A 23,621-nucleotide genomic window follows, 5' to 3' on the forward strand; every position below is an offset into this window, starting at 1 on the left:
AGGCCTCATGGTCCTGGATCACCCTGCCCCAGAATAGAGCAGAGAGAAATCCACCAGACAGCCTAGAGCGGCTGCAGAGGAGCAGCCAATCAGAGAGGCTGATGAAGCAGCCAATCCGGGGCCAGAAGGGCCCTATATAAGACAAGCAGCAGAGCAAAGAAGTTCAGTTGCTGTGTGGAGCTTGACAAGGGAGGACCGAGTGCCTGGCTGACTGGCTAGCAGGACTGCAGAGAGCTCACCAGACAGAACTGAGCCCAGGGGAAGCTGCCAAAGACCAGGTGCCTGGCTGGACAGAATAGCAGAGAGCTGCCGAAAGATCAGTGTGGGCAGGCTGAGCCCGGGGGACTGAGCATAAAACCTTGCCAGAACAGACGAGAGTACCGAGATGGGCCCTGCTCATATGGTAGCAGACTGAACCCAGGGAGGGCTGCTGAAAAGGACACCAGTTGAGGTACCAAGATGGGCCCCAGCTAGGTGTCTGAAGAAGGCAGTGCCTCTGGAAAGAGGCCTAAGAACTACGGCCCCATACCAGGGCCATGATAAGAACTCGGGACTCTATACCCCAGAAGCTGTGGTGTGCTCGCAAGAGGCAGGTGCCACCCTGATGCAAGACCAAAAAAGAAAAGCAGGCTCACACCTAACCGAGAGAAAGGGGGCCATCCATGAGAGGTGGGCGCCCCCCACCCCCATGAAAAGACTGTTTGCAGGCACTATTGGCCAGAGAAAATGGGGCACGCTCGAGAGGCGGGTGCTGACGCCATTACAGGATGCTATTTCTCCTCAAGTCTGTGGAATTTCAATTTTATCTGATATGCACATAGCTAGCCCTAACCCAGGAGGAACACTCTGTTCTTCCTCCAAAATTAGGCCAGTACCACAATGGGCTTTTTAAATATTATCAGTGTCATTTCTTATTCAGACTCCAAATACAGCTGCTATGGCAGTGCTGATTGATTCCCGACCATGCTGGTCAAGGGAGTATGAGCCCAAGCTCTGTATCTAACCCAGACTGCTTGAAAGGCACTAGCAGAGACCCTAGAAAACTGGACTGGCCTCAGCATAAAAATCCTCCTTAAGGAAAAATCCTGAAGTTTAGAGTCAAGGAGTAAATGAATTAGAATCCATCAATCTCTGAATGTATTACTCCAGTCATGATCCTCTATTAATTTAATCCAACTCCTAATGCAAAGTAAGTTTATCAGCTGCCTAGCTAACAGAAATTACTTACCCCAACATCTGTTCTTGGCTCCTTGTGTTCAGACAGGACATGGGTGCGGACCTGGGAAAAACAAATCAGTTGTGGGTTTGGTATTCCATGAAAGGGAAATAAGAGAGACTTGCTTATTGATTTATTTCCATTGCTTTCTACTGTTTTGGGGGCGGGGGCTGGTGCCAATCCAGTCAGTTTCTAAACACTATTTTCTTTTAATAATTTATCACTTCAAATTTTTTGGCATCCTGCCAAAGTCCTATTTCTGAGAAACCCATTTATCATTCTGAAACTTCCTGATTCTCCGCAGGAGAGAGGACTATGCTCAACCGCTCCTTTCATAACTTCAGACCTTTACTGAAATGACTGTTAGGTTATAAAATACCACACAGCCTCTTTACCTAAAGTCATTCTCAGGAACCAACATTCGTCAAACAGAAGAATGACTTATGGATATAACAGGGTGGATTATATTGCAGATTCTCCTACAAAAGTCCACACACTCATCCATATACACTTATAAACACTTCACCTACGTATGTATGTATATATCTTGGGAGTTTTCTACACCCTAACTTCGACTGGTTTAACTGAGGGTATTTTTTTAAACCAGTTGAGTTAAACCAGTGCAAGTCTGTGTGTAGATACTCTTATTGGAGTTTAAAAGGAGCTTACTTGATTGTTCCAAAGTGAGTAAACACTTAAATAGACATTGGCCTGAGAGAGAGAGAGAGAGAATGACTTTGTAGTCCTGTGTTTTAGGCACCCGGCCAGAAGGTGGGAGACCCAGGGTTCAGTTCCCTCCTCCAAACATTATTCACAGTTGAACTTAAACAGGAGAGACTGAGGCAGTCCCACATCAGAATATCTCATAGTTCAATGGTTAGAGCACTACTGAGAATTGGAAGATCACTGTTCAAATCTCTTCCCCCCGCCCCCGACACAAAGGGGGGAATGGAACCTGTTGAGTGCTCTAACCACTGGGCTAATAGTAATGTGGGCACCACCACCACCTCCTGCTGTGAGATTCTGAATCAGACCTGATCTGGTAGGTGGCCTCTGAGCACACTTACTGGATCAGGCAACTCAGGCAGATGAATATCTATCTTCTCCCGGTTCATAAATTGTTCTGGGGCTTAGGCAAGAGGTAGGCATCCAGATGCCTAGAGGAAGGCAACAGAGCGCAGACGCAGAAACGTAGGCACAGAGGAAACGTTGACCATAAAAAATTAGGCATCGAGTGAGTTTAAGTGCCTACAGAGTTCACAGTGGAGCCAAAACTGGTGCCTAACTCTGGGGTTTAGGTGCCTTAGTACTTTTGTGGATTAGGGTCACCCAGTTAGGGGACAGCCTGATACCCTGCACCTGTCTCCTCCCCATAAGCCCTTTGAGGTCATCTGTGTACCTAGGCATTCATGGAAGGCACAGTCCCTGCACTCCTAAGAGTAGGTCCTCTAGTTGTCCCTGGCCTTTTACAGGATGCAGCTTCTTTGTATGCATGACTACCCTTCATTTCTCCAGCAAAGACCAAGGAAAATCTGGCCTAATATTTATTTTAATAATCTGTTTTCCAAACACTGATAATTGTTTGTAGGTACTTTTAGCATGTATGTAATTTTCTTCTGCGTAACCTTAGAATAAAGTTGAAACTCAGTAATGTCTTTCTTATGTTGGCATTTGTCATAAAACAGAACCCACTCACCCTTTAACACCCCCTCCCCCACCCCGGTTTATCTGTTAGTTTCAATATGAGATGAGGTTTAAGGAGCTCTTTCCTTAAAGGTGCCCAGAGTTTGGAGTGAGGAAACATTTCTCTCCTCAGGCAGTTACTGTGCAATGATTTTCACAGTAAGAAGAATATTTCCTTCACAAAAGCCTGGAGACAGCAAGAAAATTTTACATTTCACCCACTGGAGGACCAATCGTCTGGTCCACATTAAGAATATATGGGAATCCTCATTTGGATAGTACATCTCTACCCCCATATAACGCGACCTGATATAACACGAATTTGGATATAACGCGGTAAAGCAGCACTCCGGGGCGCGGGGGGGGGGGGGGGGGAGAATGCACACACCGGCGGATCAAAGCAAGTTTGATATAACGCGGTTTCACCTATAATGTGGTAAGATTTTTTGGCTCCCGAGGACAGTGTTATATTGGGGTAGAGGTGTAATAGATATTCCTGTGTATTCCTCCAGTTAGAGTTCAGAGGAATATTGCTTTTATGCTGACCACTTATTCCTACTTTTCACATAAAAAGTTAATATTTAAAATTTAGAGTAGTTATAAACACTGCATATTTTACAAGTGAAAATAAATTAATGTCACTTTCTCTTAAGGCATGTTTCACTTAACATACTGGGACAAGACTATAACATGTTTCTTTAAAAAAAAATAAAAAAATAAAAATAAAGAATTGTATCCTTGACAGGCAATGGAGTGGCTACAGTTAGTATGCATTTTTAACAAAATAAATCTGTGAAAGCTGATAACTAAAAAGTAACATCTGGCCCAGAGTTGCAGTGACATTATAATCAAAGAGGCTGATAAAGGAGGTGCTGTTGTCATCATGAACAGGTCTGACTACCAATAGGAGGCTGCCAGACAACTCTCCAATACCAAATTCTACAGGCCACTTCCCTCAGATCCCACTGAGGAATACATTAAGAAACTGCACCATCTACTCGGGACACTTCCTACACTAGTACAGGAACACAGAATAACCCCAGTCGGGGCTCTAAGGGTATCTACTACCCAAGATCCACAAACCCAGAAATACAAGCTGTCAGGAACAGTATCCCTGATGATGCCACAGCACAACTGGTTGCTGAGCTCTGTGACTATCTTCACACACAACTATTTCAAATTTGATGACAACATATACCTCCAGACCAATGGCACCGCTATGGGCACCCGCATGGCCCCACAATATGCCAACATTTTTATGACTGACCTGGAACAACGCTTCCTCAGCTCTCATCCACTCACGCCCCTTCTCTACCTACGCTACATTGATGACATCATCATCTGGACCCATGGGAAGGAGACGCTGGAAAAATTCCACCATGATTTCAACAGCTTCCACCCCACTATCAACCTCAGCCTGGACCAATCTACACAGGAGGTCCACTTCCTAGACACCACGGTGCAAATAAGTGACCGTCACGTTAACACCCCTTATGCCGAAAACCCACCGACCACTATGCCTACCTTCATGCCTCCAGCTTCCATCCCGGACTCACCACACGATCCATCGTCTACAGCCAAGCACTGAGGTACAATCGCATCTGCTCCAACCCCTCAGACAGAGACCAACACCTACAAAATCTTCATCAAGCATTCTCAAAACTACGATACCCGCACAAGGAAATAATGAAACAGATCAACAGAGCCAGACGTGTACCCAGAAATCTCCTACTGCAAGACAAGCCCAAGAAAGAAACCAACAGAACTCCACTGGCCATCACATACAGTCCCCAGCTAAAACCTCTCCAACGCATCATCAGTGATCTACAACCCATGCTGGACAATGATCCCTCACTTTCACAGGCCTTGGGTGGCAGGCCACTCCTTGCTTACAGACAACCCGCCAACCTGAAGCATATTCTCACCAGTAACTATACACCACACCATAGTAACTCTAACTCAGGAACCAATCTATGCAACAAACCTCGATGCCAACTCTGCCCACATATCTACACCAGCAATACCATCACAGGACCTAACCAGATCAGCCACACTATCACCGTAACTATCGAACGTAAAGGTACTTACCGTGGGTCCACACACGGCAGGCAGGCTCCCCCGTCGACCCAGCCTACTCCTCTCGTGGAGCAGGATTACCAGCATCGACGGCGAGCACTTCCAGGATCGATTTATTGAGTCTAGACAAGACGCGATGAATCGATCCCAGAAGATCGATTGCTTGCCGCCGAACCAGCGGGTAAGTATAGATGTACCCAAAGACTGTGAATGGCTAGCCAACTACAAAAGCAGTTTTTCCTCCCTTGGTGTTGACATCTCAACTGCTAGAAGAGGGCCTCATCCTCCCTGATTGAACTAACCTAGTTATCTCTAGCCTGACTCACTCTTGCTTGCATATTTATACCTGCCTCTGGAAATTTCCACTACATGCATCCTACGAAGTGGGTATTCACACACGAAAGCTCATGCTCCAATATGTCTGTTAGTCTATAAGGTGCCACGGGACTCTTTGCTGCTTTTACTGTGAAAAGTCTGTTTTCTGTGGAAATTTTCAGTTTTTTGTCAAACTGGACACCTGAAAACTGAAATATTTTGATTCAGATATTCCACGGTGCCTTATGGGAGTCATAGTTGGGTTGCCTAGTGTACCCATTCTCCTATCTGGGTTGGGCTCCCCACCTGGATATCATCTCCCATGAGACTCCCATGATGCACTGCCTTGCCTCGACAAGAGGGGAGACCAGGATGCATCAGAGATGTAGTCCAACCAGGGCGGCCAATCTACAGAGTAAAATGGGAACATGAGGCATCCTAATTACAACCTCAATGAGACACCGTAAAGGCATTTTGCAGTTCAACTATTCTGGGTTTTGGTCAAAATACTTTTTTAAATTATTATTCACCAAAAAGTCAAAATGTTCCACCAAGAACAGGACCCATTTTCCAACCTGCTCTTTTATTTATGGCTTGGCTCAAACACTTTTTTTTTTTAAATGAAGTTTTGGACAACATTAAATAGAAACAATAACATGTGACGCAATTAGACCTCACAAACAATAGTAAATAGTCAAACAGTCAAAACAAAATAGTGATTTTCAAACAACCCACAGGCTGAAATATATTTACATAAAGTGTTCAGAAAATAATTATAAATAACTGACACATTCGTCGAAGTCTCTAGATAATTTGCAAACAGGAAGAAAAGGTAATTCGTCAGATAAACTATTCACTATGAATAGTTCACCCAGCTCTAGACCCAAGCCATGATGAAAAATGAAACATAGAATTAAAAAGAATTTTGAAAAGCAAATATTCTCACAGTATGTTTCATAACTAAACAAAATACTGTTCCTTTTTGCATCTCATTATAAATAGGATCATTAGGACAATTCTAATCCATTTTCTACAACTAAAGATAAACTTGAATCTCAGATACACAATACACTATGCTTTTGAGAGTAAAATCTGACCCATCAAGGAGTTTGTTTGCTCTGGTCTGGAACAAGATGAAGCAAACCTTGAACAAATTACTCTCTTACACTCAGAGACAATATGTTTTTTCAAGACAGCAGAAAAGGTAAGCAGGCAGCGCAGTTCTCTGACTTCTACTCGCCCTGTAGATGAACGAAGGCACTACAACTGTCACTATTACAAATTAGGAAGAGCAGGTGGGTGAGGTAATATCTTTTATTAGACAAGACTCACTCACCTTGCCCTCTCTAATACCCTGGAACCGACATGGCTACAACAACACTGCAACCTAGTACAAATATTCATTAGAAATTTTAATCTCTTTACCACACATACACAGCACAGATCACACACAAAGAATCACTATTAACATTAGAACATTTCTAGTGCATGTACCACCGAATTATCTAAGTGCCATATTTCTCCATGCATAAAAAGTCACACAGTTTTTCAACTATCCTTCCTGTAGTCCTTTACCAAGATGTAAAAGACAGTATTGTATTATTAAACAGGGCATTTATTTTTGTCATTCACGGCACATTACTTCACATCTACACTACGTTGGAGATCAGTTGACTGAGCCATTATCATTACCAACACCTCCTCGGTCCCATTAAAGAATTAGTATGATTAAAAACTAAGACACTTTTTATTCTTACACCTTTTAACATATTATAGGCAATTAATTCAAAGTGGACGCAAAAGAGCATTTCTTTTCTTATTTGAATATTTCATGCCTGACCTAAGTTCAAGCCTCTCTTATTTCAGTTTGTAACTGAAGGCTTGGTTTGTATATAGTGTATTTCTCTCTTATTATTTATGATTTAAAGTTATATTAACAGGCTAGATTCAGCTCTGTTACATCAATGTAAATCTTGAGTAACTTCACTGGTTTCCGAAGTGGCTCATAGTACTTATTACTCTGAATTGCACATGTATTATACCGTTCATACCTTCTGTTATGTGCTCCAGCCATCTCAGAGTAAGCAGATTTTTGCCACATGTAGATATTATGAGAATACATCATGAGGTGAGGCAAAGTAAGATAGACCACTGAAGTGTTCCTTGGTAAAGTGATCTACAGTCTTAGCTATGCTAGCCTTTTGCGGGAAGTCTCCCATTGATTGTAGCATCAGCATCCCATTTTATCTGGACCTGCTCTGAGACAGCACTTTTCCATGCAGGCACCCTTTCTGCACTAGTAATTCCCTCTACTGACATTTTGTCTGGGAAGTGCAAGCACTGAACACAGAGCCAGCAGCACTAGCCTCTACAGAAGGTGCAGGTGGAGGTGCAACCATAATCATGCCACCCTAACCACTGCAGAGCTTGCCAGTGATGGAGGGGAATGCAGGCTGCATCCTCCCTTAGAGTGTCAGAGTTGATGCTTCAGCTGAGTCGACCAGAATTTCACTTCAAGTTCTTGTTGCAGTGCAGCAACTCTACATATCCCTTTCCTCAGTCTAGCTACATCTGTAAAATGCCATGAAAACTAATTGTGGTATATAAATGATAAATAATACTACTACTGCCATGAATAGACCAAAATGTAATTGCCATAATAAATGTGGTAGAAAGAATAAGATTGCTGGAGGGTGTAGAGTTGGCCCAGGTATCAAATGCCAAGAAAACTTCACTTGTACATGGAAGGGGTCTGGCGTTGTTAAAGGTGAATGGTCAAGTGCCATAAACATCAGTATCAGAGATAAAAAGCGACAAAGAGTCCCGTGGCACCTTATAGACTAACAGACGTATTGGAGCATAAGCTTTCGTGGGTGAATACTCACTTCGTTGACACCATCAGCTCAGGGTTAAACAAAGACTGTGAATGGCTAGCCAACTACAAAAGCAGTTTCTTTTCCCTTGGTGTTCACACCTCAATTGCTATAAGAGGGCCTCATCCTCCCTGACTGAACTAACCTCGTTATCTCTAGACTGATTCTTGCCTGCATATTTATACCTGCCTCTGGAAATTTCTACTACATGCATCTGATGAAGTGGATATTCACCCACGAAAGCTTATGCTCCAATACATCTGTTAGTCTATAAGGTGCCACAGGACTCTGTCGCTTTTTACAGATCCAGACTAACACGGCTACCCCTCTGAGTATCAGAGATGTTAGCTCTTATGACCAGGAAGAGATACAACATGGTGAAGAAGTTTGCTGACAACACAAAGATAGAAGAAGTGACAGAACTCAGCAACACTGTATGTTTCCTGTTGGTCAGTTTTATAAAACTTTAGTATTTCTGGTTCAAGGTTGGTAACTGAAATCCAAGTCTTGAAACTATAGATAATGATATCACACTTCTTTAGAAAAACAAAAAAGGACCATTCTGGAGATACTAGTGATTAATTTCCCCTAAAATTATGGTAAGATTTTGGAGGTTGTAACTTACTGCATGACTGCTGGCAGCTCCTGGCGCAACTGAAATTTTTCAGATTTTTACATTAATTATGCAGCATTCACCAACTCATTAGCTTTAACATAATAGGCGCCCTTCTCGTATATTTTGTAGATTTATTTTTAAAAGAAGTATTTATGAAACAAACAACAACTACAGATCCAAGAGTATTTCCTCTTTAGTTAGAAGATTAAGCCTTTACTGGACAGTTTAAATGACAAAACTTCAGGCAGCAAAGACAGACATTGTATTTAAATAGTCTGTCACACACTTGTTTATGGAACAGGAGACATGGTTCTAATATAAAATTTAATACCGGACAAATGGGAAACAAGAAAATAGAACTTGCAGGATTTCCCCCTACCACAGTGCCCTGGCACAAGGTGGAATATGTGCCTGCTCTTGTTTGGATTGGGTTACACCAAGGGCTACAATTTAAAAAAAGATTAAATTTATGTACCTGAAGTGCCCAAATGAAAGTACACAGCTGAACACTTTTACTAGGTGGTATTTAAAGCTCAGATTGTGGCTTCTCTTATGGAGTAGGGGTAGAGTAAGGCACTTTCCTCCCTACTTCTGCCCACCATCCCCACCCACTGCATTAGCCTGCTAAATCGTGCACAGAATTGCCCCTCTCCTAAAGAGCAATTTGCAAGCGAGGATGGGGTGAGCGAGGAAGACGGGGAGTTTAAAGAGGGTCACCGAGTGCTCTTCTCCCCAGCTCTCATGCAACTGGTGAGTCTCTGGAGACATTCCGCTTCTCCAAGGCAGAATGCTCCCAATGCTCCCCCAAGGACAGCATGTGTATGCACCACTCCCAAATTCAGGCCAGTGGCTAAAGAGTGCAAAGACTATGAAAAACACTGGGAGATTTCCCTGAGTGAGGACTGAGGTCAGCAGGATTTGGACCAATAGTATGTGGAACTTGATGTCTAAATAAAGGAGAGGACAAAAGTAAATTGGCAGTCATGGATAAAGGGTCTTCTGTATGGCCAGACAAATACATTTTCAACAATTAGGGTGGCAAACTGCGCTCCGATGCTTACAAAACTAATTCCATGCTTCCTAAATTATAAAGCAACATCCTTTCTGTAATGATTTGCTTATATTTTCCCATAAATAAAAAAATTATTGGAGATAGATTTGAATGTAAACATATTTAGAAAATTGTTTCCCCCCATTTTGTTTTTATTAGTCTTATGCTAAAAAGTCAGCCATAACACCTCCCCCAAATCCATACAACAATATAAAATAACAAATAAAGAGACCAAAAATAAAATTGCAGGGACTATGAAAATCATATCTCATACACATAATTATAACACCACCACTGTATCTATGTCTGATTCTCTGTCACGCAGCTATTCATATGACAGATAACTTACTCTTGAAGACAGAACCCAAGTTCAATTTATATCTCACAATCAAAGTAAATATGAAGAGGCTGCCAAATCTGTCTGTATAAATCCAAATAATTTAATGTGTGTTCAGTACATGTAATGAAAAAAATGAAAGAAGGGGAAAGGCCTATTTATTTAACTTGCTAATAAGGTACACAGTATGAGCTATATGTTCATTTTTTAACTGTTTGAAAGAACAATTTTTCCAGCGATAAAGATCTGACAAACTATAATTAATATATGTGAGGGAATAAAAGTAATTTGAAGAAAAATGGTCTTTATAAATTAAAGATAATTAACAACTGAGCCTCAGCATCATTAAAAATAGATGTTCACCCACTACTATTAATTAATTTCTTCTTTACAGAGACTCAGGATACAGATCCTCGGTGGGTGTAAATTGCTGTCACTTCATTAATGTCAGTGGAGGAGGAAAGGTCACACATTGTTGCACCCAGCAAAACTACAGCAAAATGCAGGTCCCAGCTGTGATAGCTTCCCCACAACTTCCTTTGCACAGTGGAATCACCTTCACTGGGTTCTGGGAGCAGATGCAAGCAAAGGAAGACCTTGCCATGTGGCTTCAATGCACATGTCAGACACCCATAAAAGAAAAAGCTACCAGAGGTAGATCAATCACTGGGGGCCTGCAACACCGGCTCACGCCGAAAAATGAAAAATTAAAGTAAAGTAAAGGCACCATTCACAGCTGTTAATTTAACTGCATGGTAGTAAAGGCACCATTCACCACTGTTAATTTAACTGCATGGTAGTATTTCCATCTCTCGGAAAAAGAATCCAAAAGGAGACAGATGCTCAAATGCCCCACAAACCGCTTAGCGCATTTTATAATGAAGGGCTCTGTGGTGCTCAGTGATCGCATAGTGCTTAATGTGCTTACAAGAGCTATGCTGTATTCTTAGTCCGGTTCCAATTGGCTGCACATAACAAGAGTTTCACAGCATCCTGCCCAGACTCTGACTGGGAAGATCAGCCCCCTAAAGACATAGATACTAATACCACAAGCTCCAAGGCAGCAGCAGCATCATAACTTCATGGAAGGTACCCACAGTTCAGTGAACAGCCTGGCAGCCACAGCAGAGTCATGATGTACTCTTTTGAGGGTCTTTAATTAATAAGCACAGAAGACCTTAAAGCAAGTGACTGTGACCCAACTAAAATTTTGACCTGCAGCAGCCACTGGCAATCACACCAGAACTCTCAGACCGCACACATATATCCCCACAATAAGGAAGTGACATTGAACACAGTGAATCATCCAGAGTTCATCACAGTGGTAAGCACCAGTTGATACAGTCAATACTGCTCTTAGGTAGCTACATCATTAACTGAAATGTACATGCTTCTGTTTCACTTAGCAGTTGGTTGCCAGTCACAAGTTTGTATGGCTCAGGAAAGCACTACAATTTCTTTTTTGAGTCATTATATTGCCTGATTTTCTAAGAGTAGCAAAATATGTGAATGGTTTTCCACCTGTCTCCAGTTACTTTTGAACACAACGCAGGCAGGTTAAAATACTGCACAAGTAATCAGATATTCTATACACCACCGCAGTTTCTAAATTTTACATAGTATAGTATCATGCCTCATAGGTTTTGTATTCATGAGAAAGTAGTATTTTGTCTTATGTTGCTAATTTTCTTCACACAAACATATAAAATGCAAATTAGAATAAGGGATAAGTAAGTTAATGAGCAAGAGGATGCTGTAAGACAAAATTCTGAGTACAAAACCTTCTCCCTGAATTGTTTAAAATTTGATGAATGGTGCACTATTACTCAGGGCATCTCACAAGTTGCTGAAATGAGTTAGCTCAAGTTCCTTATTCCTAAATGCAATAAGCATTTCAACGGCACTTCTGAAAAAATAAAATCCATTTCTCTCTGTGTTCCTTTTTTTCATGTCAAAGCCATTAGCTATTTGTTTAAACTACATTTAAATTCTAACCTCCGAAATCTTACTACAAACCAAGGCATCCTAACACCTTAAATGAAATGCAAGCTACAAGCAAGATAGGCATTTTATACCTGTGTTAAATGTAGGTATTCCTAACATTTCTACTTCTTGAAAGCATACATCAACATTCAATTAAACAATTCAAATAAATTATACAAATACAATTCAAACATTAAACACAAAAACATTCTTGCTTCCCTAAGCAACCCAAGACCTTTCAATATTTTACACATGGTTTCCATAGGCTTCCTGGCTTGGGGGAGCACTTGAAAGCTAGAATCTTAAAATTTTAAATTCTTTGCATCTGGAACAGTCCTATCCCTGCTATACAAGTTCTATCTAATCTTCCTTTAAAAGTTGGTATTCTTGCTTTGTGGGTGCCTAGAGAGTCAGACTATAGAAGGACTCCTAAATTCAGAAGCACTGTGAGCTAGCTTAATTATGTAATAAAGCAATGGAGCTATCCAGTTGTCACTCCCTGAGAAGGAAGAAGCAAAGAGAACTGCCAACACAATTTCCCAGTCAAAAAGCTAAATTTTTTTTTGCATTTCCTTTATTTAAAGTGAATTTCACTGCAAGCTTTTTACAGTAATTCTGTGCCAATGTACCTGAACTCTGCTATGGATGAACCACCTATAGAGTTGTGTCTACACTAAGAGAATTCCACCAGTTAGTACCAGTTCAGCTGTACCTCTGAGAGTCCTTGTATAGAAGGGAATCCAGCTGCTCAAAATGGCTTTACCATCACATCAGTTAAATCTGATCAGTGTTTGTAGGCAGTGTCCAACACAAAGGTTGATGTGTTTCCAATGGAAAGCATGTACTAAAGATAAGAGACATACTGCATCTTTGCTTCATCAGAGAATATAAAATACAGTATATAAATATTTTCTATCCAGTTACCCCAAAGGAAAAAAAAAATACCAGAAAAAGTTTGCTGGTCAGAAAGCAAGAAAAGTAATAATAAAAGAATGCCACTTATACTGTACATCTCTTCTTGTTTGGGAGCCCAAATTAGAACCAGAAAAAAAAATATTTATTTGGGGATTTTATTCACCTATACAAGTCTGAACTCGTTACTTGATCTTGCAGAGCATTCTATCTAATTGGAGAAAAACTCCATGCTATGTGTACACACATGCACATATTTCACTTCTATATCTAAATATAGTAGCACAGTTTCAAATATGTGAGTTGCCAAATTACAGTAGTTTTTGTTTGGTTTTAAAACATAGATAAGCTTCTAAAAGTTTCCCCCCTTTCCATTGGCTTTTTAAAGCAGAAGCTCAGCAGTTATCAGATGCAGAGGAACTCAGCCAGGTGGGAAAGGAGAAAAGGCGTTCCTTTTATTGCACAAGGGTAATCATTGGGAATGTGCTTAATTTCTTTACATTTAAGATGTTGGGGGACAGGGAAAGAATCTGAAAACCTAATAAAAGTGGTTTATTTCTTTTATTTTAAATACTGCTGATAGAGGGCTGATTTCTGACAGCCCCAATTCAGAAAAAACGCAGATTGACTTCATGGGACTTAAATTGATAGAATGTTAGCTACTGTATAGCATTGCTAGGTAGTTATCCTAAAATTAATAACATAATAAACCTAAGAGCTTGATCCCACAGAAAGACCTGCAAGCCAGGAAAGGTCACAGGACTCAGCACTGCAGGAGGTCTTAAGCTATTCAACACAAATTGAAGCCTGCCAAAGTAATTCCTCTTCCCCAAAATAACAGCTCCTCAGCTGCAAGTAGCAGAGCTTCCTAGGAGACAGAAAACATACATATCAGATCTCCAACACCCACAGTCCTTACTCCCTTCAAAATCCCAGGCACCCGCACACAAACACCAGTTCGGCAAGGGGAAGTTAATGGACAACTCTAATCTGCAGAAACTCTTGTATAGGTTCACGGATAGGAGGCAGTAGCAGTGCTAGAGGCATAGTCGCAGAAAGTCAGGGGAAGATTTTTTTTTTTTTTTTTTTTTTTTTTAAAGAAAACCCTTTCATTTTGGGAAGGGCTTCTGATTGTTGGTGGGCTGTGTTGTTTAAGGGGGCCCAATTCTCCTCCAGTTGGAATTCAGAAGAAACAATTCCCTCTTGATCATCATGGTGATGATAGAGGTATAAGGTTAGACAGATGGATAGACAGACAGATAGATGTAGGGGTACATTTTTAAGTTCCTCATGATTTCTTGCTTTCTTTTCCTTAATATACATGTTCATGTCTGTCAGAGAGCCCACTTATGCCAATCCCATGGTCACACCTCCCCAGATAATGGTCCTTCCAATATGACAGAAACTGAGCTGCCAGGCAACACAGCACTGCTTAGGATCATGGTCTCTTTCGTCTTCTTTTGCAATTCACTGACATTCAGTCAATTCACATGCTTTTTAGGACAGCCAGGAATTTTCTCCCTGGAGTTCCTGGATGTTTTATCTAGGAGTTCAAAGAGTATAGAAATCTCGTTGGGCCACAGACGCACAGCTTTGGGGAAGGAAGTAGGAGAGTTCCTTATCAGAATGAGGATTAACCTTCCTGAACGTGCAGGCTGGGATGCTTCCAGAGCTTCGGTGTGCCGGCATCTGAGGAAGGGAAGGCATTTGTGTTGATGTAGGCCCTCTCAGTATAATGTAAAATAAAACCACATTCAATGTTTAATAAAGTGGTTTCAAAGTCAATGCTGGTCAAAGGCTCCCTTCGGTGTTGCGTGGGACTCATATCGCTAGGGGCATGTAATAGAATAAAAGTGCTCAGCTGTTATTTGTAGTTCACAAAAACAAGAGGGGTTCACTGAGCAAAAAGAGGAAAGAAATTACATTTACTAACAAACTGCTAAATTACTAACAAAAATGGTCTCTGTGCACATCAAATAAAGTCAGACTTTACTCACATTAAGCACCATCACTGAAGTTCATAGAACTATATGCTAGGGTAAAGGCTACAGGCATCAGACTCAAACAACACAAAGCTCACCAGCATTTTGTAGGTCCTGATCACACGGTGATGTGACAAGATCAAATGTGATCACCCGAATATTACCAATAGCATTTTACAAACTGGAACATTTCTGAAGGAGAAAGTGTTCTGGAGCAATAAAGATTGGGACAAACCCCAAATAAGGCAGTTTTTATTCATGCTGCATCCTAAAGGTTTAAAAAAAAAAAATATATATATATATATATATATATATACACACACACACACACACACACACCAAGAAATGTGCACTATGGTCATACTATGAAGAGTTTTGTGTTACTATGTAAAAACTAACCACTGGTGGCATGAATCTATTCTCTCCTTTGAGAATCTATTTTATGTCCTTAGATCAAAAAACAAAACAAAAACCAACCAACCTTAAAACCTTTATACATGAAATTAGACACCTAAATCTATACATATAGGTACCCAAATAACTGGCCTGATTTTCAGAAGTACTGAACACCATAAGCTTCCATTGAGTGCAACCCTCCTTCTGCACAAGTTGCCACTCTGTAATGAGATAAGAAATTGAAAAAAAGTCACTGCTGACATCAGAGGAGGTTCCAGGGTAGTGGAGGCTCCCTAGTAACTTAGACAGAAGGACAGAATCAGAACCTGGCGCTAACAGCGGATTCCCCTGCATGTGTTACTGGCACATAGTGTACCTCACTATGATTAATCCCTGTTTGTTACCTATCCCGCTACTTAGTTACTTGAATTTCCCTCTCAACAATCTCTCAACATCACACAGGTTACAAAATTCCATCCAGTGTCCAAGGCAGAACTGTACGTCTGTACATGCACAGCCGCTATTAGGTAGACTCACATTATTGGTACAGCAAGCTGAGTGAACTACTGAATCTGGGAAGTCTAAGAAAAACCTGACATTATTCTCTTTTCCCCATTGCTCATTACAAATTAATAACGAGGAAGCCAACACATGGTACCACTGTTTTATGTTTTTTTGGTATCAGAGAAGTTGTTATTCGTAAACATTTGTTTACTAAGTATTAATTATCTCGATCTCAAAGACATTTCACAGAAAAATGGGATTTCCTTATTTGAGAATTTGAGTCACTGTAGCATATATTTTCATAGTGAAGTGAAGCTCTTTACTTTTTCTATATTGTCAACTTTCTTTTTAAGCTTAGCTGTGTTATGCAACATGAGAGTGCTTTTACATATGCAGTATTGAGTTCTTGCAGAGCCTCTGGTTAAAAATGAATAAACTATGAGCATTCTACTTTGAGGCTGACAAGTAGGGTCATAAGGGGGATAGTCATGGCTGACAGTAGTAAGGAATTACTTTATATTCTTATTCTCATCGTTCACAAAATCTGAATAAAGTATTGTGTACTTTTTTTTGTTTCAGAATCCACATTTTTCTCATGCAAATGTTTGAGACTCAGATTAAGTATCAAATACTTAAAAATATTTAGTTGTGATTTTTCTAATTTCACAATTAAATTAATTAATATAATTCCTATACTCTGCAGCAGCAATTTCTGGTTTGGCTCAAAACACATCAGTTGCAGATTTGGGTGAAATACAAATAATTAAGAAAGGTCTCCTGGCAAATAGTTTAGGTTTGAAATTTGACTGAGCTTACATTTATTAGAATTGAAAGGTAGATATCTCCTTGCTTCTATCTTGTGAAATGAGACTTAGAAATGCAGTCACTGAGAAATTAAGGAAAAAATAAACCCTGTTTATGCATGAACCTGAAATATTATATTTGTTCAGCTACTCCACCTGGCCAACAAGACACATATACATGATGGGTGTCTGAAGGAGTGTCATTATGGGTACTGCAATTTATTAACAACAGTAATTATGAGATTAGGAAAGTACAAAGTGACACCCTGCTGCTGCTTTTCCTCTCCTATCTCTCCTTCCCCTTCAAATTCTGCTCTTCCCCTGTGCTGACTAATAGAAATGTTTACTAACACATCCTTCATTCCCTCCGGCAGTGCTTTGCTACTTGTGCTAAGAAGAGAATGCTCTCTAACTCACTCAGTGCTTCCTCCACAATAGACAGGAAGTACTGAGTGACAGAGATTTTATTCAGCTTCACACATCAAGATATACAAACTGACCCCAAGGATGGGAACCAAGAACTTCAACAAACACCCCCGACACACACCAACCCGCCCACTGTTCCCCAGTGTTTCAATACCTTTGAACAAAAAGTGAGATTCTGAATAGGAAATTCTGCTAGTACGTATTCTTAGCTGGCTTTATTCTCACAACACTGGTCATGCATTTTAAAATATGCTAAATACCAATTCTGTAGGGGAGAATATACCTGTGCAGCCCATATTTTATTTAGGACCAGGACTAGTCCTCATGTAGATCTTTGCTCAAGCTGCGTTACGGATTGCATTTCCATCTAGATCTCACATTATTTTCAGCCACATAGAAAGGCACTTTTCATCATGAAAAATCTGCATTTCAGGTTCACCAGAAGTTCACCATAAAGTGTTGATTCATCAGTGGCAAAAATAGCAAAAAAAAGTGCATTTGGACTATATTCCATTAGGTATTATAGTTTTGATGATAAAGGCTTAGTTTTGGCCTGGAGTCTAATTCAAGGAGAGTGAAAAGTGTGGGATGAAAAGGCAAATCAAAGGAACAGATTCATTTCATTTTCATGCCACAGGAAATATTGGATTTGAGGTATTTATTATGACAATGCCAAGACATAGCACCATTCTGGGAGGGAGTTTTGCCTGGAAATTTGTGAGATTCTATTTAACAAATAGTTTGAATGAAAATTAATCACTATCAGTTGAGGAGCGGACATCATATACTGCACTAGATTGTACGTGATCCCTGTTTGCTGACAATGTTGCTGGCAATTCTTCTAAGAAGTTAATTTTTTTTGACAGTTTCCCTTTCCACAACTCGATCATCAGCCTATATGTAGAGGAGAATATACAGAAACAGTGAGAGCAACTGGTGTATTCCTATTTAATGGAAAATAATGATAATGAATTACATTTAAACAACATCTTCCAACTCACTCAACAAACTTTACAAAGTGATTATAAACTCTGTGGGCACAGTAGTAATTAAATCTATTGCTGAAAAGCCGCCATCTTACAGGTGAAAGGTGGCAGCTTTTAAACAGCACACAGCACCAATGCACAACCTTTTTGAACAAAGTGAATATCCTTTATCTAATTGAAATTATGGGTGAACTTCAGGAGAGACTAATTACTCCACTCAATTTAGCAAGAATATCAGGGCTAACGCTCCTACTTTTCTAATAAATGCCATGTGATCTGCAATGCCAACATGAAAAACAGTATCTCTAGCAGCACAATGGTTCCACAACCTAACTCAGGTACATCGGTACAGAACTGGCGCGGAGGAAGCTTTACCAACTCCTGGATTATTAGCATTGCTTCCTACAACACGTAACATTTTATTGGAGGTCTCACATCAAAAAAATAGGGAGACAACTGAAAAAGCTTGTATGACCTCTCTTTATCATGGTGAAGTAAACCTGAGACAAGATATTTGCTTAGACCAACACCAACAGAATGCATCATATAAGTTTTATCTGAGTCCCAAAAGAAATAAACTACTTTGTATCAGCACCTGAAGATTTGGAAGGTGACCACCAGACACCCTTCACAAATCATACGTACATCAAAGATAACATGACAGTGTAACTAGTGCTGTCAACATCAGAGAGATTTGGATCAGCTCTCCATAATATTGATACTTTTCTCATCTTAAGTGAGAATGGGAAAAATTAGACAAAGAGGAAGTTGACAATGAAAAAGAAAGAAAAAGTTGCATGTAAGACGGAAGGAAGTGGGAAACATGGAAAGCCAATAAGCGGTTTAGAATCCAAATTTGATAAAAAATAATAGTTATTTCTAAATATAAAGTTTTATGTATCAAAAAAGTCTACAAAGTGTTTTCACTCCCTTTTATGATTCTTATATTTCAAAAGCATATTTTGTAAATGTTAGATCAAACAGGCAACTAATTCAATATGTAAGCTTATTCTAATACAAGGTACTAAGTTATTAATTATCATGCATCATTTATTTAAAATAAAATGCTTTACAATAATTAAAGAGTTTTAAAGTGTCACATAGCATAATAAAAGATTGAAATATTTAGTGTATTTGCCATAATAATACCAACTGTATGTACAATCAATCATGAGGATGTAATTAAAACTTTACAAGAATTATGAGTACTAATATAAATATACCACAATGATGTATTTTGTGATGAACTAATAGCATTTATAATGCCATAAATGGAATTCCACAACCAATTATTATAAAAACACAAAGCTATTAACCAAACAAATGTTTAAAATTAATATTAAAGTTGGAGTTTCATACCAGGACAAACTTCCAAAAACATCCAGACAAATATAAATTTTATATTTTCCCTAATCTGTTTTATACTGTTTTCCACTTCCAAAGCTAATTAAGTTTAAAAAAAAAAAAAAGAAAGAAAAAAAAAAAAGGTTGTTCGCTCATAAAACCATCTGGCAGTAAAGTCACAGGGCCAGATTCACCCTTGTGTTTCATATTTTACAATCTTTTTTACACTAGTGATGCTGGCAGACCAGGTGCCTGCTCATGCCAAGGGCCAGGACCTCACTGAACACTAACAAATGCATAGTTGGAAACCAGTCTGGCTTACCTGTGGGTTAGTATAACACTAATATTTATTTTTAACTATAAGAATGTCTTTAGTGTTTAGACTTTATGGAATGCTTGTAGGATGCTGCATGTATTAATCCTACTTATAATAGCTGATTCCCACCATATAAAGTCAGATTGAGCATTTGCAATGTAAACCTCTGTAGTTGTATAACTTACTAAACAGGAAAAGCAACATTACTTAAGGTAAAGTGCTTGTTCTGCACAAAAGACTGCCCACTGAAAGCAAATGAGGCATCATGGAGCACCAAAGGACAGAGACCTTGTTGATTGCATTCCTAACTCCCTCCAGAAGGGGAAACCTGCACATAAACTCATCCCGTCATCTTGGAATCTGGGGTGAGGGAATAAAAAAATCCCTGACAATGAGAAACTTGGACTCTTTATGTTGTCTGGACTCTGAGGGGCAAACATCCTTAAATATAAGCAAAAGATCCCCATGCTGCTTGGCATGGGTTGGCCCTAAAGAACATATAGAGCTGCTTATTATAGACGCTTATATTGCCTTTTTAAATCTAAGACTAACTCGTGTGTGTATGTGTGTATGTGTATGTTTCCTGTTTTAATCTTGTAAACATTTCTTTTTAAAATCTTATTTCTTTCCTTAGTTAATAAATCTTTAGTTAGTTTATGACAGGATTGCTACAGGCATTGTCTTTGGTTTGAGATCTGAGTACAAATGACTTGAGGTAGGTGACTAGACCTTTGGGACCATAGGCGCTAGAACTAATGGTGCTGCGGGTGCTGCTGCACCATCTGGCTTGAAGTGGTTTCCATTATATCCTGGGTTTACAGTTTGGTTCAATAGCTCTCAGCACTCCCACTATACTAATTGTTCCTACACCTCTGTTTGGAACTGGGAGTAACCTGAATCTGTTGAGATTTTTGGTGAAAAGTGACCACCTGTCACATAGTCCATCTTGCCTGGGTGGCAAGACCAAGTGGAATGCCCAAGAGGGACTGTCTATGACTCCATGGTAAGACTGTTATAATGCTTTAGGAGTTCACACTTGTCACTGGGATTGGTGAAATCTAATTATAGAACACAACCAGTGTGGGGCTCTGCCCTGCTTTTTGACAATCTTCCCTGAAGCTGGCACACATGGTCGTGAGCCACTCCAGACAGCGTGACAATACTCTTAGCCAAATCCTGAAGGCCTTAGTCAATCCTGATTTAAGAAAAAACTCTTATTAGACCAAAGCCTGATTCTGATCCTTCAATGCTTACAGCCCAGCTGAAGTACTGCAGTTCAGAACAGCTCTGCCCCAAGGGCACATTAACCAGGTCCTGACAGAGTAATGGATCCCTCAGAAGTGACTACAGAGATGATTCAGGGCCTACCCAACCTAGACCTTAGAGACAGAATTAGTGAGGTGGATCCTGAGCTGGTGTAAATTGTCATGGCTTTACTGAGGTTAATGAAGCTATGATAATTTACGTGAGCCGAGAATCTCCCTCAGAGACTCTGCCCCCTAATGCCCAAAATGGCAACAAGTTGATGGACAGATGTCAGAAGAAGTACGACCTCCACCCCCTTGACATCCTGGAGGAAGGCCTGTGTTTTCCCAATGAATGGCAGCTGTGGGGACCCTGAGATGGCCAAGTGGACCCTCGCTTAACAGAACTAACTGAGAGCTCCAAAATGGAATTACCCACCAGACAGGATAGAGCCACTTGGGCAGAACAAATGAATAATAAAATTGTGTGCGTGGAAAGCCAGGAGGCTGGTTGGGTGTGTGTGTGATAAAAGCAAGTCAGTACAGTCCCCTGCAAATGCCCATCCCTACCAATGCACAGTAGGCTAATTGGCTTGAGCCCTCCCCATCCCCCCGACTCTTTTGACAGCTTCTTGGTCCCAGCCACAGAGAAGCTGAGGAGCATCTTCATCACTTCTTCTACACTAGCCTGACCATCCTCAGAATTGATCAGGATAGTGCAGTTCCCCTACACAGGAGCAAGGGACTTTAATGCCCTTTACATACAAGAGGATGAGGATTTAGTTCAATTGCTTCAACATGTGTGTGTGTGTGTGTGTGTGTGTGTGTGTGTGTGTGTGTGTGTGTATAAAAATACACATGCAAATATAATTAAATGCAAATATATAATTAAACATAGAATTATACACATTTACAGGATAAACAAGCTTAAATCACAATTGGTATGTGTGATTAGTTTAGTATTACCAGTCAAGATAGTTTGAAATACTATTCTAATATTGTTGGAAATTAGTCTAGTATTGTTTGGAATATTTACATCTGAGCTCTATTTATTATTCTCAGTCTGACTTCAGATCACTTTAATTACCAATAAAAAACAAGTACCAACAGCAAATAGGTTACTATCTTGTATGGATTGCTTTAAAAAACTGAGACAGTGGCTTCATTCCAACAGGTCTATAAACTAATTATATAACTGAATGCTACATAAAAAGATCTGGATAAAATATATTACTGTGGAACAGCACTGCAAAAAGCTATTCGTCCTGTAAAAGTTTCAGTCCAATATTGACTTAATTACCTTAAAAAAAAAAAAAAGGTAAAAGTTCATTTACATTTGTATGGCCAAGATATAATTAATTCCTTGAATATGTATGTGAGGGACTCCCAAACATACTTTAAGTCAAAATAATGCTACAGAGTAAATAAAATATTAAACTAGTCCAACATCTTATTCAGCAGTTTTTGGATAACTAATGTATAGCCTTCCCCATTTTAACTGAACTTGTATTAGTTATGTGGCAGTATAAGGGTTAACATAGCTAAAACAACCAGTTTGCTGCTATCCACTCCAAGGTTTTATTCATATCATACTCTTTGGTTTGCCTTTTTCAAAAACCATCAATAGAAATGTTGAAGCTCATTATTTCAGTTGCTGTGAGAGGTATAAAAATTTAGGAGTTGAAGAAAACACCATTTTCTTTACTTTATAAGAAGCAACAGTAGTTGGCTCCAGGGACTGCTATAGCTTCAATTGTAAACTGAGTTTAACATCCTGAAGGTTGTATAGATTTGTGTTCAAGAATTCTTCAGCCGTATCATTACTTTCCAGTGAATTTTGTGTTCACAACAGGTTCCAGACTAACACCTTTGTAGACTGAAGTCCTTGATCCATAGAACAGGTACAGTGGGGCAGTGGCAACGAAAGCATCTTGCAGTGCCCCACTCCATTGTTCCTCAACCCTCATATGGATGGGCTACCTCTTAGGTGAAAGGGCTTTTCACTTTCTTTGACATTCAGTACCTGAGCTTTCTGGTCAAGCTGGTAATTAGCGTTAATTGCAGTGTTGGGAGAAGGACCCCTATGCTTTAGGACCTGGACCAATACCAACAACCCTTCTCCCATAGGCCACTAAAAAAACAATTGATTGAAACAACTTCTGGTCAATATCAACATGGGCTAGGTCAGGGGTCTCAAACACGTGGCGGCCCGCGGGGTTATTTCCTGCAGCCCACAACCCTCCCTCACCCCGAGTTATTTCCTGTGGTTGCCAAGCTCCCCTCCCCAATTGCCTCCTCCTTCCCCCAGCGCGGCACGTCCCCGCTTCTCTGCCTACCTCCAGGCACTTCCCACTGCCAAACAGGAGGAGCGTGGAGCCGCACGCTCAGGGGAGGAGGCAGAGAAGAGGCAGGACAGGGCTGGGGATTTGGAGAAGAAGTTGGAATAGAGGCAGGGAGGGGGCGGAGTTGAGATGGGGGCTTTGGGGAAGGGGTTGGAATGGGGGTGGGAAGAGGCAGAGCAGGGGCGTGGCCTCATGAAAGGGGTGGAGTGGGGGCAG

General features: G+C 40.3%; 1 protein-coding gene across 3 annotated transcripts in view; it reads right to left on the reverse strand.

Annotated features, from left to right (window-relative positions):
* Positions 1-23,621, reverse strand: part of INPP4B (inositol polyphosphate-4-phosphatase type II B) — a 301,350-nt gene that overhangs the window by 205,071 nt on the left and 72,658 nt on the right. For 2 of the 3 annotated variants that reach the window (XM_034771368.1, XM_034771367.1), the window contains exon 6: positions 1,229-1,279. The exons of the other annotated variant lie outside the window; for it this stretch is intronic. In XM_034771368.1, the coding sequence (XP_034627259.1) occupies positions 1,229-1,279 (51 nt within the window). The remainder of the gene's footprint in view (positions 1-1,228; positions 1,280-23,621) is intronic. 3 annotated transcript variants of the gene reach the window in all.

Source organism: Trachemys scripta, chromosome 5, assembly GCF_013100865.1.
Source record: "Trachemys scripta elegans isolate TJP31775 chromosome 5, CAS_Tse_1.0, whole genome shotgun sequence".
NCBI classification, from domain to species: domain Eukaryota; kingdom Metazoa; phylum Chordata; order Testudines; family Emydidae; genus Trachemys; species Trachemys scripta.